The sequence below is a fragment of the Tinamus guttatus genome, unplaced genomic scaffold (genome assembly GCF_059628265.1).
Source record: "Tinamus guttatus ecotype Peru unplaced genomic scaffold, ASM5962826v1 Tinamus_guttatus_pri_ptg000650l, whole genome shotgun sequence".
NCBI classification, from domain to species: Eukaryota; Metazoa; Chordata; class Aves; order Tinamiformes; family Tinamidae; genus Tinamus; species Tinamus guttatus.
In genome coordinates this window covers 159,908-174,743 of record NW_028289184.1, presented here as the reverse complement: position 1 = coordinate 174,743, position 14,836 = coordinate 159,908, and the positions used below count along the sequence as shown (strand labels likewise).

At 43.0% G+C, this 14,836-nt stretch overlaps 1 protein-coding gene across 3 annotated transcripts in view; it reads left to right on the top strand.

The window, feature by feature from the left end:
* The window catches only part of CPNE1 (copine 1), a 38,782-nt gene that overhangs the window by 18,631 nt on the left and 5,315 nt on the right, over nucleotides 1–14,836 (top strand). For all 3 annotated transcript variants that reach the window (XM_010216696.2, XM_088536074.1, XM_088536073.1), the window contains exons 2-9: nucleotides 6,920–7,048; nucleotides 7,633–7,812; nucleotides 8,668–8,742; nucleotides 9,009–9,080; nucleotides 9,707–9,790; nucleotides 10,293–10,382; nucleotides 14,145–14,243; nucleotides 14,681–14,767. In XM_010216696.2, coding sequence (XP_010214998.1) covers nucleotides 6,920–7,048; nucleotides 7,633–7,812; nucleotides 8,668–8,742; nucleotides 9,009–9,080; nucleotides 9,707–9,790; nucleotides 10,293–10,382; nucleotides 14,145–14,243; nucleotides 14,681–14,767 — 816 coding nt within the window. The remainder of the gene's footprint in view (nucleotides 1–6,919; nucleotides 7,049–7,632; nucleotides 7,813–8,667; nucleotides 8,743–9,008; nucleotides 9,081–9,706; nucleotides 9,791–10,292; nucleotides 10,383–14,144; nucleotides 14,244–14,680; nucleotides 14,768–14,836) is intronic.

Below are 14,836 nucleotides of genomic sequence, written 5' to 3'. Positions count from 1 at the left end.
TCATTAGCTATAGTTGTATATTTGTTTAGTCATAACAGTCTTAGGTGTATAATAAGCAGTAAGCCTGTTTGAGAGCTGTTCAGCCTGGAGAAGAGAAGCCTTGGAGGAAATAAGGAAAATCTCCTTCACTGGGAGGGCGACTGAGCGCTCGCATGGGTTGCTCGGAAAGGTTGTGCAGCCTCCTGCCTTGAAGAAGCTGCCTGGATGCAGTGCTGGACAAGGTGCTGTAGGTGCCCCTGCCTGAACAAGGGGTTAGACTGGATGATCCCCTTTAAACCTCAGACCATCCCGTGATTCTATTTTAGTCAAATTCAGTCGATTTTAGTGAGAGCTCAGAACGGCAGCCTCATTTTCTGATTTTCAAGTTCACTTTAAACTCTTGCGAATCTTTGCCTTGGCAGCTGTGCAGCTACTCACCTCTCATGATTTGGATTTGCTCCATGCCAGCACAACCTAAAAACTTCTCTTGTACCCTGTAGAAAACAATATTTGCTTTCTCTGCTTGAGAGGTCTTGTCCCAGAAATCAGGTCTGTTGGATGAACCGTAGACACTCCTTGTCAGGAGCGAATCAAGTTGCCAGAGCAGTTTGGTTGGAAAAATCATTTTTGTTCAATAATTTATTTTCTTTACTGGTTGGCAGATCCTGCTTATGTTAGTTTTTATGTCAAGTTGGCAATACTAGTTTAACTGCCCTTCTCCCAAAGTTTTCCTCAATCAGTCAAGTTGTCTGCTGCTAGATATAGAGAATACTGGTTGGTCACCTGCCTGCCCAAGTTCCTAAGGCTACTCCTAACTGTCCCCTCTCCAATGCTCAGGAATCACGAAATGGTGAAAAACCTGTGACCGTTCATTATCCTCCACAGGGCTTCTGGGCGGTGCGATGGGGCCGTGTGGTCACGGAAGAGCTGGTGGTATGCTGGAAGGAGGCCACCTTCACTGATGTTTTTGTGGACTCTGTTCTCTTCTCGTGGACTTGTCTTAATTAACCTCATAAAGTGCATATAATGGTATGGACCTTGCTTTGTTACTGCTATGAAGACCCCCCAGGTTCAGTTGCCTTTTCCATAGCAAAATTTGAAGTGTGTGCTGCCCTGAGAAGTAGGCTAGTGGTCTGAGAAAGCTTTGTGTGTGACTGCCCTCACATAGCGAGAGGAGAGAACACATTTCGAGGCAATGAGGGTAGTAACTGCAAGACGTGGGACTTAACTATGCAGTTGACAGTAAGGGGTGTGTGCTGGCTGCTGGAAAACACATGGCTTATTATCTGAGATTGTCTGTAACAAAAGTGGGGTGTATTTCTGGAGTTTGAAAGCGTAGGGACAAAAGGGTGTGAATACAGTATTGTTGGTGCATATATCGGTATTGCTGGCATTTTGCTTTTGTGTTTACCAGCAGAACATAAAGCAGAAGCTCTAGTCAGTCCAGTATGAAATAAATCCAGTGGAATTCAGCTCTTTTCAAGCACAGGTATTGAAGCTTGAGTTAAGAAAATCTTCTTAAATTGACGGATAATATTTGGTGGATGTGGAAGGAGAGTCTGCTTGGTTTTGTGAACAGAGGGATGTTGATGAGTTTTACTGAGGTTAACTAGGAACAAATTTCAGGGTGCGTGTGGATGTGTGTGTGTTTTTTTTTTTTTTAACTACTTGGGTATCTGTCTTCTCTATGGGTCTAATCCTGTTCAACTCATTCATCCGTGACCCAGATAAAGAGGCAGAGAGCACCCTCAGCACATTTGTTTGCTGATGGTACCAAGCTGGAGGAGTGGCTGATACCCCAGGGGCTGCGATGCCATTCAGAGGGACCTGGTGAGGCTGGAGAGCTGGGCAGAGAGGAACCTCATGCAGCTCAACAAGGGAAGTGCAGGGCCCTGCACCTGGGGAGGAAGAACCCCCGGCACCAGGACAGGCTGGGGACTGACCTGCTGGAGAGCAGCTCTGCAGGGAAGGAGCTCGGGTCCTAGTGGACGAGTTGACCATGAGCCAGGAATGTGCCCTCCTTGAGGCCAGGAAGGCCGTGGGATCCTGGGCTGCGTTAGGAAGAGCACGGCCTGCAGGTCCAGGGAGCTGGTCCCGCCTCTCGGCTCAGCCCTGGTGAGGCCACATGTGGAGCGCCGCATCGGTCCTGGGCTCCAGTGTGAGACGCGTGGAGATACTGGAGCAGGTCTAGTGAAGGGTCACTGAGATGGCGAAGGGCATCAATCCCATGAGGAAAAGCTGAGGAAGCTGGGACTGCTCAGCCTGGCGGAGAGGAGACTTGGCGGGGGGAATGCGCCGAAATATCTGAAGAGAGGGTGTTCTGAGGAGGATGGGACCAGGCCCTTCTCAGCAGTGCCAGGGGCAGGACTGGGACTGAAACACGGGGAGTTCTGCCTGAACATGAGGGAAAATGTCTTTGCTGTGGGGGTGACAGAGCACTGGAGTACAAGCTGTTTCCAAACTCACTTTGCTAAGCGAAACCGCTAGAGGAGTACTAGGGAGAAGAAAGAAGTTGCTATTATTAGACTTGCCTGTGAAGCTGATCTTTGTTTACGCTGGAGAATGGGTTTCCTTCTGTATATAATGAAGTAGGCTGCGTGGGTGTGTGCTTTTTATGTTTTGTTTCTATTTGAAATATGTGAAAAGTTTTGAAATGAAAGTTTTGAAATAAAGTATTAGAAAGCATTGGGTAATACCTTTGATTTATATACTTCTCCTGTGTAATTTTCCTGTGTTCAGTACTTTCTGGGTCTTGGTTTGATATTTGATGATATCTTTCAAATTCTTTACTGGTGTACTTCAATACAGTATTTAAATTTCTTGGAACTATGACATGAGAATTATCTGTTTTGTGTGTTTAAAAAAAAAAAAAAAAAAAAGCTATTGGAATTCAGTGTCGTCTTTCCAGTGAAGAGATGGTATGTTTAATAAAAATACTTATCTTGACATTCTAAACTGGACCACAGTTTGGTAGTCTGAGCTTTTTTTAAGGCATGATTATTAGAGTATAGAGATATTCTGTGTTTTATTTGAATAACTGTGAATGGTTTCTCATTGGGGAGTGAAAGACTTTTCTCTAGAAAAGCACGAAAGGTGTGTGAACAGGATGTGACTATAGAGATTTGTGTGGGTGCTGTTTTGCTCTATAGTTTATAAGGAATACATCAGTGGTATTCTTCCTCAAAATGTAGATTTATATTATGTGCAATCCTAATTAAAAGGAGAGGGAAAAAAAGAGAGATGCTGATGAGTCTGAAGGTGAGTGTCGGAAACTCCCCTTGAGAAAGGAATGGGCAGAATTCAGCTCAAGATGAAACGTCGCAGGGGATGCGTCTCAGCAGTGAGATCCGGGTTGAGCACTTCGGATCAGATTTGTACAGCTAATGTCAATATAAATGGTGGAAGGTGTGACGACTCCACGTATGCCGTAGCTTTACGGATGAAGTCGGACAGCAGCGTTTGTCCATCGCCATTTGCTTACGTTGCCTTTTTTTTTTTTTTTCCTGAGTCTGTTACACTGTGATGCTTCCAGTGCTTCAGTTTTATGTATTCTAAATAGAATTGAATTTATTCTCATATTTGGAGTTCAGTTTTGCTTGTTAGAAGTCTGAATTTCTGCTGCTTGAACAACATAGTGACTTCCACAGCATCTTCTACCTTAATCTGCCAATGGCAAGTACGTTGGAGTTATTTAGTTTGTCCAATTGCTATCGCAAGTTAAAGATCATTGTATAATAAAGCCCTTATAAATTTATTATGTTCTGATGCGTTTGTGGAGAGCAGTTTGTGTTAGCTGCTGTTTGTACTTTGTTGGTTATGTGTGCTGTCTTCTGTAAACCAGAAGTTTGTAATAAGACATCAATATTGGCCTTTGAGGTTTGTTGGGAAAAAATAAGAAACTGCTGAATTTCAGATTTTCTGGAATATTTTATGGAGTATTGCAACAAATGTTAAGGACAATATCCTGTCATAGTGAGTACATGAATTATTGGAAGTTTAAGAGCTGCCTTTTTTGTCTGTATGAATGGATATGGAAGTACAGAGATGCCTAACAAATTCTGAAAAATTGTGAAATTTGTTACTGAAATGTTGATTTGAATGTGAGGTGATTGAGATTGCTTAATGCCTGAAAAAAGGAAGGCTTTTGGAGGGGAGAGGTGAAAACACAAGAAGAGTCCAATTCACAAGTCCTCGTGGTTCAGTTAGACGAAGCTGTCGCGCGTGGTCCTGGTGCCGGCAGCGCAGTGCCATCGTCCCGGGAGGGACACGGCAAATGCCAGTGAGGCCCTTTGCAGAGAAAGGAATGAAATAGTACGATGGCGATGTGGGGAATGTGGAGGTTCAGAACGCAAAAGCTTTAAGAAGAAAGACAAAGTATGACAGGCTCCTTAAAAAGGAAAAGGTGGGAATGCTGCCTTAGATAAGGGCTTGCAGTAAGTACAAATGTTGATTCGCTGACATTGTCAAAGCCTTCAGCCTTGCTTACAGCCCTTACAAAGGAAGTGAAAGGAGTCTTTGTGGAAGAGAGGTGGTGGTTTAGGTAAACTAATACATGGAATTGCTTATATGAAGGGTATTTGAAGCGGAAGACAGAGATGCAGTAACTGAATTGAAAATTAAATTCTAAAATTTTGTTTGAGGAAGAGGAGGAGAACAGTAAAACCAATGCATATCATTAATGAATCCTAATTTAAAAACTCTGTCAACAGAAGCTGGTGGCTAGTTTTATGAACTGTTAAGATATTCCTCTATTTTTTCGTGAACTATTTTCATATATGTGTATTTGGGAATTAATATTTTAAGCTTTTGAGCTTTTAAAACTTAATCAGATGCAGGTGGTTTTCCAGAGATTTGCACTTCTCCCACCTAACTGCTCAAGCGGGATAGCGGGGCAAAAGTGCTCAGCTAGAGATGAAGGTCTTCGCCTCGATTCAAACAGGTTTTCTGTCCTAACGGAGCATGTGCTCTTTGCTCTTGTGACTGAGATTTGTGCACTAGTTTCCAATCAGGATTTTCTGCTATTCTCAAGGGACGGACTGAAGCTGTTGACGTTCACACAGTGTGTTTGAAAAGCTGTTGCTTGCTGTCCTGTGATCTCTCTGACTCAAGCAGGAAGATATAATGGGAAAAAATACACTGTGATTTGTGACTTTTTAGAGGAACAGCGGTCAAGCTGGACTGCATGGACTATGCTGTTACTAAGTCTTAATGCTGAATGACAGTAGGACAGGGTAAAGGCATATGGATACTAATGTACTGGAAAAATAAGTGCTCAAAATCCTGAAGTATTCACACAATTTCATTACTGCAAATCTGGATAAGAGATTCAGGTAACAGCAGGGAAATTATTTGGTTTCTGAGAGGCCTGTCACTTCATTTCACATCCTGGCTTTACTGAGTGGTTTAATAGTTCCCGTCTCAAACTTTTATGTTTCCTTATCAGTGTATTTGTCTGTTGGGTGAACATGTATGTAGTTGTTTTGTGTATAAATAGAGATCTGAAAAGGGAGGATGCTGTTTGGAGATGCTAAAGCTTGGGGGTGTCATTGCCTTGAGTTTTTGACTTGTTTCTTTACTCTTTATGCTCTGGTGGGGAGGAAAGGTGGCTCCTGGTTCTGCCTCTTTCCTTGGTACAGGTATTTGTGATGCAAGAGAACTGAAATCTGGCCAGGGCTAAGGATCCTGTTCTGTTTGACAGCAGTTATTTGATAATCATGGGAGGGAAGTGCAGCTGCTTATGGTGAAGGGCTGTATGTAGAAGTGCACGTGAGGCTTGGGTGTGATTTAAGCTGGTCTGGTGGAGCAGCCTTTCCATGGAAAGGAAAAGGATACCCAAGACTATGATTTTTAGGAGAAGCACGGTATTAAAGATAGCGGTCCTCCTGGATTTATTTATTAATTGTGTGAAGCTCACTTGGGTTTGGATGTAGCCCAAGTAGACTGTTATGACTGGTAACTTATGCAGTTGTTCAGATTGCTTCAAACCAGCCTCTTTGACAATGCTGGTGCAAAGGTAGATGCTGTGCCCTAAGTAGAAAAGAGCATTACCATTCCCTGGAGTGAGGCTGGTTCCCCCGGATGCTGTTCTCAAGCTGCTGCTGTCGCTGAAGCATCCAAGCCCCTCTTAGTAGGGCACTGAGTGGCATGGATACTATCTGCCAGGGAGGTTACTGCTTGAGAGACTGGAGTGAATGACACAAGGGATTAAAAATGCATCTTTTCATTGAGATAATATTTTAAACCTACAACCATGAGAAAATTGTGGATTCTCAGTTCCTCAAAAGGCCAAACACTTGTTTCCCTCTAGCTGATGCCAAGAAACTTCTCTATGAAACACTTGCATTTTAAAGCACTCATTAAAGCTTTCAGACTGTCCAGTGTCCTGAGTATTTTGCTTGATGCACAAAAGCTTCTCCGTTCAGTAGTGAACTACTCCCTCCACCATGAGCAAAAGGAGGTGCAGTTTGATGTGCAATAAAGCTTAGTTCCTACCCCCTTAGCAGCTGTAAGTGTCTTTTTGGAGTCAGCACCTGCAAGCCAGGGGCTGCGCAGTCCCAGGGCTGGGCGCGCTGGAGCCCCGCGCGAGCCTCCGTGCAAGGGCCGTAGCGATCCCGCCGCCGGCACCGAGCAGCGTTCGGCCTTTCGCTTCGGCGTGACCGCGCGGCAGCTCCGGCGGCCGGAGGGAGCCCTGGTAACGACACGGGCTTTTCCTGCGCCGCTGGGAAACCCGCCCTCTCCGCGGCGCTTTCGGAGCTGGGGAGGGCGGCGGAACGGCCCCGCGAGGGGAGCGGGGGGCCGGGCCCGGCGGCGGGGGGCGGCGCGGCGCGGCCCGGCTCAGCGGTGCCGCCAGGGCCTGCCCGGGCGCGGCGGGCACCGCGCGGGGCCCCGGGCGGCTCGCGGCTCCCCGCGTCGCTCACGGCTCCCCGCGTGTCGCCCGCAGATGGCGCAGTGCGTGACCCGCGTGGAGCTCTCCGTGGCCTGCGAGCATCTCCTCGACAGAGACGTGGGCTCCAAGTCCGACCCGCTCTGCGTCTTGCTGCAGGACGTGGGAGGCGACCGCTGGGCTGAGGTAAAAGCCGCCATATCCTGGCTTGGCGCTGATGCGCAAAAATCCTAACTTTCCAGAATGAGGGCAGAAGTAGCTTGATTTTTCCTAGTAGCTGCGTGACTATTTATTTATTATATTAGCGTTTAGCTATTATATTAGCGTTCCGCGAATAGTTCCTGGTTTTCCTCCTCCGAGTGTAAGGCAGGCGTTGAGCTGCGGGCCTGTGCACTTCGCTCATCCGTGTTTTGCCCTAGAGCTGCCAGGAGGCCCTGACCTTGGCGGTGTCGCCCTGACCAGACCCACAGCCTTTCCTCTCCCAGCGATCTGGTCTAGCTCTTCACGGCCTCCTCCTTCCTTTCTTTAATCTTTTTATTCTCAGGATTCCTCTGTGCCATAACGCACGTTTGTACTCAGTGTGGTTTGTTTTCCTGATGAGTGCCAGTAAGTGGGATGTCGATTCCTCTAGAGCATGGCCTCTGTTTAAGCCAGAGGCAACACGGGGGAAATAAAGAGTTTTAGGGAAGAAAGTGTGATTAAATTAATTTAATTTATTTAATTTTATTTTGCTCCTGTTAGGTAATAGCTTTTTCTCTCTGCTCGCGTAGTTAGATCGAACGGAGAGGATAAAGAATTGTCAGAAACCTGAATTCTCCAAGAAATTCATCATCGACTACTACTTTGAGAAAGTGCAGAAACTGAAGTTTGGTATATATGATATTGATAATAAATCCTTTGATTTAAATGATGATGATTACCTCGGAGGGATTGAATGCACGCTGGGACAGGTATGTGTAGAAATATGTTCGGGGATCTCTATAAAATAGACATATCTTGGCTTTATTACGATAAGGGGGAGGAAAGACTGGTATGTTGGAGGCTTTGTCACACTAAAATTTGAAAACCTTTTGTTTATTACTCTCACCTAACAGATTTGTTAGTGCTGCTAGTGGATGCGGGCAGAAAAGCTGTTATGTTGAGCTGGAGCTTCTACCTGATTTGGGGAGCTCGAGCAGAGGAGCATGCACAACTCTGGGGGAAGGTTCGGAAGAGACTGGAAAAAGTTCTTGGGGAGATGAGAAAATATGTGTGGTTTGCAATTAATTGGGTAAAGTAGGGAGCTCTTCCACCATTGAAAGGAATCTGAACGCATGTTCAGAGACTTCTAACAGAGCTGTTCTAGCATGTTTGCCTGCCTTTGCACAAAAAGATGATCAGACAGTAAATCTAAGGGAATAAGATTATTCGTGATTCTGTATTTATTACTCAAAGAGGTGTTTGTATAGCTGGGAGTAGAAAGGTAAGAGTTCAGGGTGTTAAAAAGAGACTTGATAAAACAAAGTATTTTTTTTTAATAGTTTTCAGCTACTTAGAGTGAAAACATCTTTTTATTGTCATGGGGGAAGCAAAAATAGACTGAAGTTAAATCTGGAGACAAGTTAGTGGGTACTATTTTGTGAGTATTGAGAGAAAGTGTTTTTTCAAGCTTCATAAACATTTCAGGAGTGCAAATTCTTACTGCTGTCACTTTTGAAGCTGGATCTAAAGCCTTTTAGATCTTTTAGCACAGTTTGAAAATTTTACTCTCGAAGAATTCCTTTTTATTTAAGCTGATACACTTACTGTCTGTCTTTTAACCTCAGATAGTGTCCAGCTCAGTGTTCACCCGACCCTTGGAAATGAAGAAGGGAAAGCCAGCAGGAAAAGGCACTATTACGGTAGATGAGCTTTTTTCTGTTGGGGGGAAAAAAAAAAAAAAAAACACACACCTGTTCTTGCTCTTGCTTTATTGGATCTGGGACATTTTTATCTTTATTTTTTTATATATATTTTTATTAGTGTCTTTTAAAAAGCTGCAGTTCTGGCATACAGGAGACATAGTTTTTTGTTACTGTACACAGAGTTCTTTCATGCACTAAATGTGTTCAGAACTCTGTTTTTTTTTTTTTTTTGCTTTTTAACTTTTCTAATTTTTATGTCACAGATTTCAGCAGAGGAGATTAAAGATGCCAGAGTTGTGTATTTGGAAATTGAAGCTCGAAACCTGGACAAAAAGGTATTGATTCTTTAAATGATATTGCGTGCTTCTGCAAGTGTTGACTATATTTACAGTTAGTGCCTTTCAGCCATGAGTCTCACTGTATTTGCCAGTGTTCAACTAAGGTATGTAATACACTTGTGAAAAAAGGCTCTTTACATTTTGTTACTGGTTGTGCTGTGGACTGGAGATGTAAGTTTGCACTGAAAAACATGGTGTCAACCTGGAAACTTAACCGCTGTGTTAAGTTTTGAGAGATTTTTTTTTCTTTAGAATTTTCTCTAAGTTTTGTTTGAACAAGTAATTGTATCCAGAGAATCCTTTAGTTTTGTAGTGGGCTAGGTTTCCTATAATGTTATGTAAGGAGGAAAAGGGAGAGAAGTAGGTATGCTACCTTGGTGGTGTTTTAAGTCCAAGTTTGATTCGGGGTATCCGTGACCTCACTGCAATTGGGTCAAATGGCCCAATTTATAGTAACAGAAATGGTCTGGGAGGCTCAGTATTGGAATTAAAACCAGTGTGGTCTCGTGATTTTGAAAATGAGGCAGTTTAAAATTGTAAAGAATAAAGCAAATTTGTAGTTTGTGTTTTTTAATTTATTTTTTATTTTTTAAGTGTGTTCTGTGGGGCTTTTATGTTTGCAGGATTTCTTGGGTAAATCGGATCCATTTTTGGAGCTTTACAAGCAGACTGATGCTGGAAAATGGCAGCTGGTGTACAGATCCGAGGTAGCGTTTCTGCACTTGTGTACTGTGTTGTTGAGTCAATCAGGGCTTGCTCCTGCCCAAAGCAGGAGTCCCCCTCCTCAACATGCCTTGCACTAGTCTTGCAAGGAAAATTGTCATATAGCCCCTCCTTTCCCACTCCCACTAAAGGATGCAGCTCACTGGTGTAGCACAAAATGGCTTACTTTCTGCCTCGTCTCTGGATTGAGCGGGTTCAGTGATGAGTCCAGCCAAGCAAGAGATGAGAGTAGCAGGGCGTCCCCTTTTCAGCCATGATGAGCTGTGTTGGATTGAATTGGCTTGGCTCTAAAGTTAAATTTTATCCTCAGCTGATAGCTCTCCTTTCCTACAGCGCCTGACTTTCTGCTTGGTGTCTCATGGGTGTCGTGGTCTCTTAGATAAACTGAGGCTGCAATAGATTGCCCCAGGAGTGCAGAACTCTCGTGGTAAATTTCTTAATGATATGTGTGCAGTGACCTTCACATTATTTATTGTAATTTTTAAGGTGATTAAGAACAACCTAAACCCATGCTGGAGGAAATTCAGTGTTCCCTTGCAGACATTCTGTGGTGGAGACTTTAATAAACCTATCAAGGTACATCCTTCAGAAATTCTCTGTGTATTATTGTAAGTAACCCTCTCTCTGTTGACATGATCTCTGAACTATCAGGTTGACTAGTCCTATTAAAATTTTTATTTTGCTTTTCTAAAATAATAATATGGTAGATAAGTGATTATATGTTTATTAAATACAAAGCTTATGTTAAAACATGAGTTGTCAAAGTGAAACTGGGAAATGCAGAAGTGACACACTTTCTAATGATTAGTCATTATGATTAATTATATGATGACTCTGGACCTTTTTTATTTTTTTTCTACGCCCCAATACTACTTCTCAGTTAACTGAGATACTCAAATATATTGGGCAAACTTGAAAGGCACTACTGAAAGGGGGAGTCTTTAATGCAGACTTCAGCTTCATTCCTTCACATGAACAGGAGCTTATCCAAAATTCTTTCTGATTTTACTAGAAATTTGGTTTTGAGTCAGAACTCTGATTGCTTGAGGTCTTGCATATGATGACTAATTCTGTCCAATACCAGGTTATGCAGGTAGTGGAACAATCACCTTTTATTATAAGTTGCTACAAAAAGTCATAGCAGGTTAATGCGTTGAAATGTCTGTTTCTAAACAATGTATTGATAAGTAAAGATATTTAAAGCCATAGATACTTCTAAGTGAGTAAAGTCTCTTAGCTTATTCAACTCCTAAACACGTTTTATTTGCAGAATTTTCCTGCCCCATGATGTCGATGAAGAAATGGAACGCTGAAAGTTTGCTGTTACAGGTTTAGCATAAAGCACGTGTGCTAATCTTTTTCTTTGTGCAGCATGGCAAATCCAAAGAATTACTGAGATGATTACCTTGGAAACAGATTGTGAAGTGTGCTGGGGTTATTGGCAATGTCCCACGTGGTGTTCCTGAGCTTTGTCACTGGGCAGCCAACATTTCTGGGTCACGAGGAGGTCCTCTTGATACAAAAGTGAACAGTGAATGTGAGGAGGAGATTGGCAAATGATAATAAGTATCTCTTTGCCAAACTGACTTAAACACATTTCAGGCATTCCATTGCATGAAACTGTATTTCCTGTAGACAGGATAGATTTGTTTTTTGGGGACCTGTCTGTGCTTTGCAATTCCCTTTGGAATGACCTGCTTTTTAAAAATGGTGGATTTTTGTTGTTCCTTTCAGCTGGAATTCTTGGTGCATTTGCAAGTGCTCCATTAAGTTTCACAACAAACCTTTGAGAGAGTCATATGTTTTACTTCACTTACCGATTAGGAGATTCTGTCAGATGTCACAATGAGGAATCCAGACTGAAAACCAGGCATGTTGCTGGCAGCCCTAAAAGTGCAATATGGAGCTGGAATTTCATAGAACAGTAGGTGAAAAGTGCTGTAGGGTCTTTAATTGTGTCAGGTCTTAAACCATTCTTGGAACAGGGCAGTTGTTTTACGAAAGGTTAGGCAGCCAGATTTACTTTATTTGGTATTTGCCATTCTGAAGCTCTTGGGGGTTCTAAAAGTTGTGTAGGAAAAAATTATGCATGAAATACAGTTGTCAGTGAATGGGGAACTCCTCATACTGAAATCAGTTTGTGTCTCCTAAACATTGGCTTTGCTGGCCAAGTATGAGAATTTTTATTGGGGAATATGTACTGAATATGCACGTAAATGTAAATCTTGTGATCAAATTAATGTTGCTACCTAATATTTCAGTAATTCTTTCTTCATTGTGCAAAAAGTGCCTTTTTTTTGTTTTGAGACTCCCTCAAATTTGTGATGCAACTTAATCTCCTTAAGAGGCAAGTAGCAGTAGCTTCTGCCCATTCCCACCTCATTCCACCAGTTGTTTAAATACCAACAGTAAATGTGAAAGTTTAAAAAAAAAAAAAAAAAAAAAAAAAAAACCAACAACAACAAGAAAAAATCTGCCTTTCTGTCCACTGGATTGTGTATGCATAAAGAAAAGTCTGTTGAATTTCAGAAATCTGTCCTGTAGGCAAAAGGAACATGTTATTTAAATGTATCCCAAGGTTCTTAATACTCAATAGTACAGTGACTTACTGACAAATTATTTCTTTGTAATAACAATTCATCAGTGAATTAAGCATAGTACCCTGCAGTGTTGCTAGCTGTGTCTCAGAAAGCAGCTATTGGCAGCTTTTTGGTATTTCTGTCTTAGCTATTGGCAGCTTTTTGGTATTTCTGTCTTAGCTATTGGCAGCTTCTTGGTATTTTTGCCTTGTGTTGTGTCTTCTGTGCATCTGTGGCAGCACAGCTCTACAAGCTGTGTGTTGCGAATCTCAGCCAGTTTCAGGAAACACTTTCAAAAGGAGTTTTATTCTATGCTAGATCATGCTCTGAACTACAAATGGAACTGGGCCTAAATACAGTTTTATTACCACGGCGGAAAGGACAGCTTGAAGACAAGAGCACGCTCAGGGGGAGAGGAGGAAGTGCACAGAGGTGGTAACTGCTGAATTCTCTAACAGTGTCTCCAGGGGCATCAGTCTGAAGGAGACCCTGCACTGTGAATCCTCACCTTGGTCTCCAACAAGAGCGTTCTTGAGTAGATGAGCCTTGACATAACTGAATGGCTTTTAGTGTGCACAGGAGAGGATTGGAAAACTGGTGGCTGGGAAAGGATGAAGGTGAGAAGTGGGGACAGCAGTCTCAGGAGTGACCTTTTTTTTTTCCATTGAGGGGACCAGATGATGGTGTGATGCTTCCTGAATGCGCTAGTTAGGCCGTTATTCACCCAGCATTTTTAAAGACTTCCCAGTGGAAGATCCCTACTGGATCAAAGGCAATAAAGAATCTTCAGAGAACCCTGTCCTCTACTTCAGTGACGTAACCACTGCATTTGACATCCTCATCTGGGTGTTACAGATGAATTGATCTTGTTCCTTCATCCTGAGGAAAAAGCTCTCACTAGGCTTTATGCTGGGCTTGCACTAGTTTTTCCTTTATTAAAACCAGGTCCCAGGAAGAGAGCTTTCGAATTCATGTTAGCGTGCGAGTGGGCAGCAGTTCAGAACTTTGTCTCTGGGTTCACTGCTCCGCAGTTACCTGTGTTCTCCCATCTCGTGTGTTGTGTGTGCTAAAAATTCTCCTTGTGGTTGCTGGCTTCATGGGAAGCTATTGCCAGTGTGCACCCAGCAGGGTCTGCTCTCAGCTGCAGTCACTTGTATTTTGTATTTTAGCTGTAATGCTCTTTTGCATTATCTAGCTCAGAGGTTTCAAGCTTTTGTGGTGAAGTAAACATAACTAGTTGTTAATAAAAATTTAGAATTTGCTTGATGTAAGATACATCAAGGGGAAAAAATGTCAAGGCACCATGGAAATGGTAGTTTCTTTGTAAATCCCTGCTATTGACAGGCATAAAGAAGGAGTATGTTCAGAAAGAGCTCAGATAAGACACTTTTTGTGTGTTCTTTCCGTTACCCAATTGTGTCCCTTGTCCTGAACTATCTCCAGCTCTCAGCTTTGGCTTGTGAGATGTGTTTTTTGTTGCGGGGAGGAGGAATTTTTTTTTTTTTTTTAGTCTCTGTTTTTTGAAGTGGGAAAAGTTTTAATTAAAGCAAACTTTCCCTTTGCATACTTGAATGGGTGAGCAATCTTGAGTCTTCCTGGGCGATTCGCTCTCAGTGTTTCTGTTACGCCAGGCCTCAGCTCGGATTCGGTGGGGGCGTCCGTGCTGCTGCGGAGCCGCGGGAGCAGGCGGTGCGTGGTGAGCAGCTGCCCTCCCGCCGTGCAGGGCGCTTGCCCATTCTTGCTGTCTCTTCCCTTCCAGGTGCAGTGTGCGGATCATGATAGTGATGGGTCCCATGACTTGATAGGCAGTTTTGAAACTAACCTGACTCAGCTGCAGGAAGCGGGTGGCAGCTCTCCGGTGAGCTTTCTCACTTCCCTCCCTCCAATCCACAATTCAGCCTTCCACAAACCCCTTTGAATATTAACTCCTGTTATATGTATTTTTAGCTGGTGCTCCAAAAGTGTTGGGTTTTTTTCTGCCTATATCTTTTTAGTGCACACACGTCTGGGAAAAATGTGGCATGGGGATATGTTGCTGATGAGGCAAACCTTTTCTCAGGTCTTTCCTCATGTGTTACTCTGTGTTGGTAGCGGAAGCATCCAATTTAACTTGTCAGGTAGCAGCCGAAGTAGTTGCTAACACTTTGAAGTAAAGCTTCAGAGTACTGCCAGACATTTGGATAATCTCTGAAATTATACAATGCCCAACAGTATTCCGTTTCTGTAATTTGCAATGCTATAAGTACAGATGATACTTATTTTGTAACCTACTGCTTACATGCCTGCTTTTTGTAGGTGGAATTTGGATGCATTCATCCTGAGAAGAAACAAAAGAAAAAGAGCTACAAAAACTCTGGCATCATTAGGATCAAATCCTGCAAGGTAGAAGGATTTTGTCTGTTTAGCTGTTTTGTTTTCTAGTTGTAAAGAAATCTACATGCATGGGGAGAA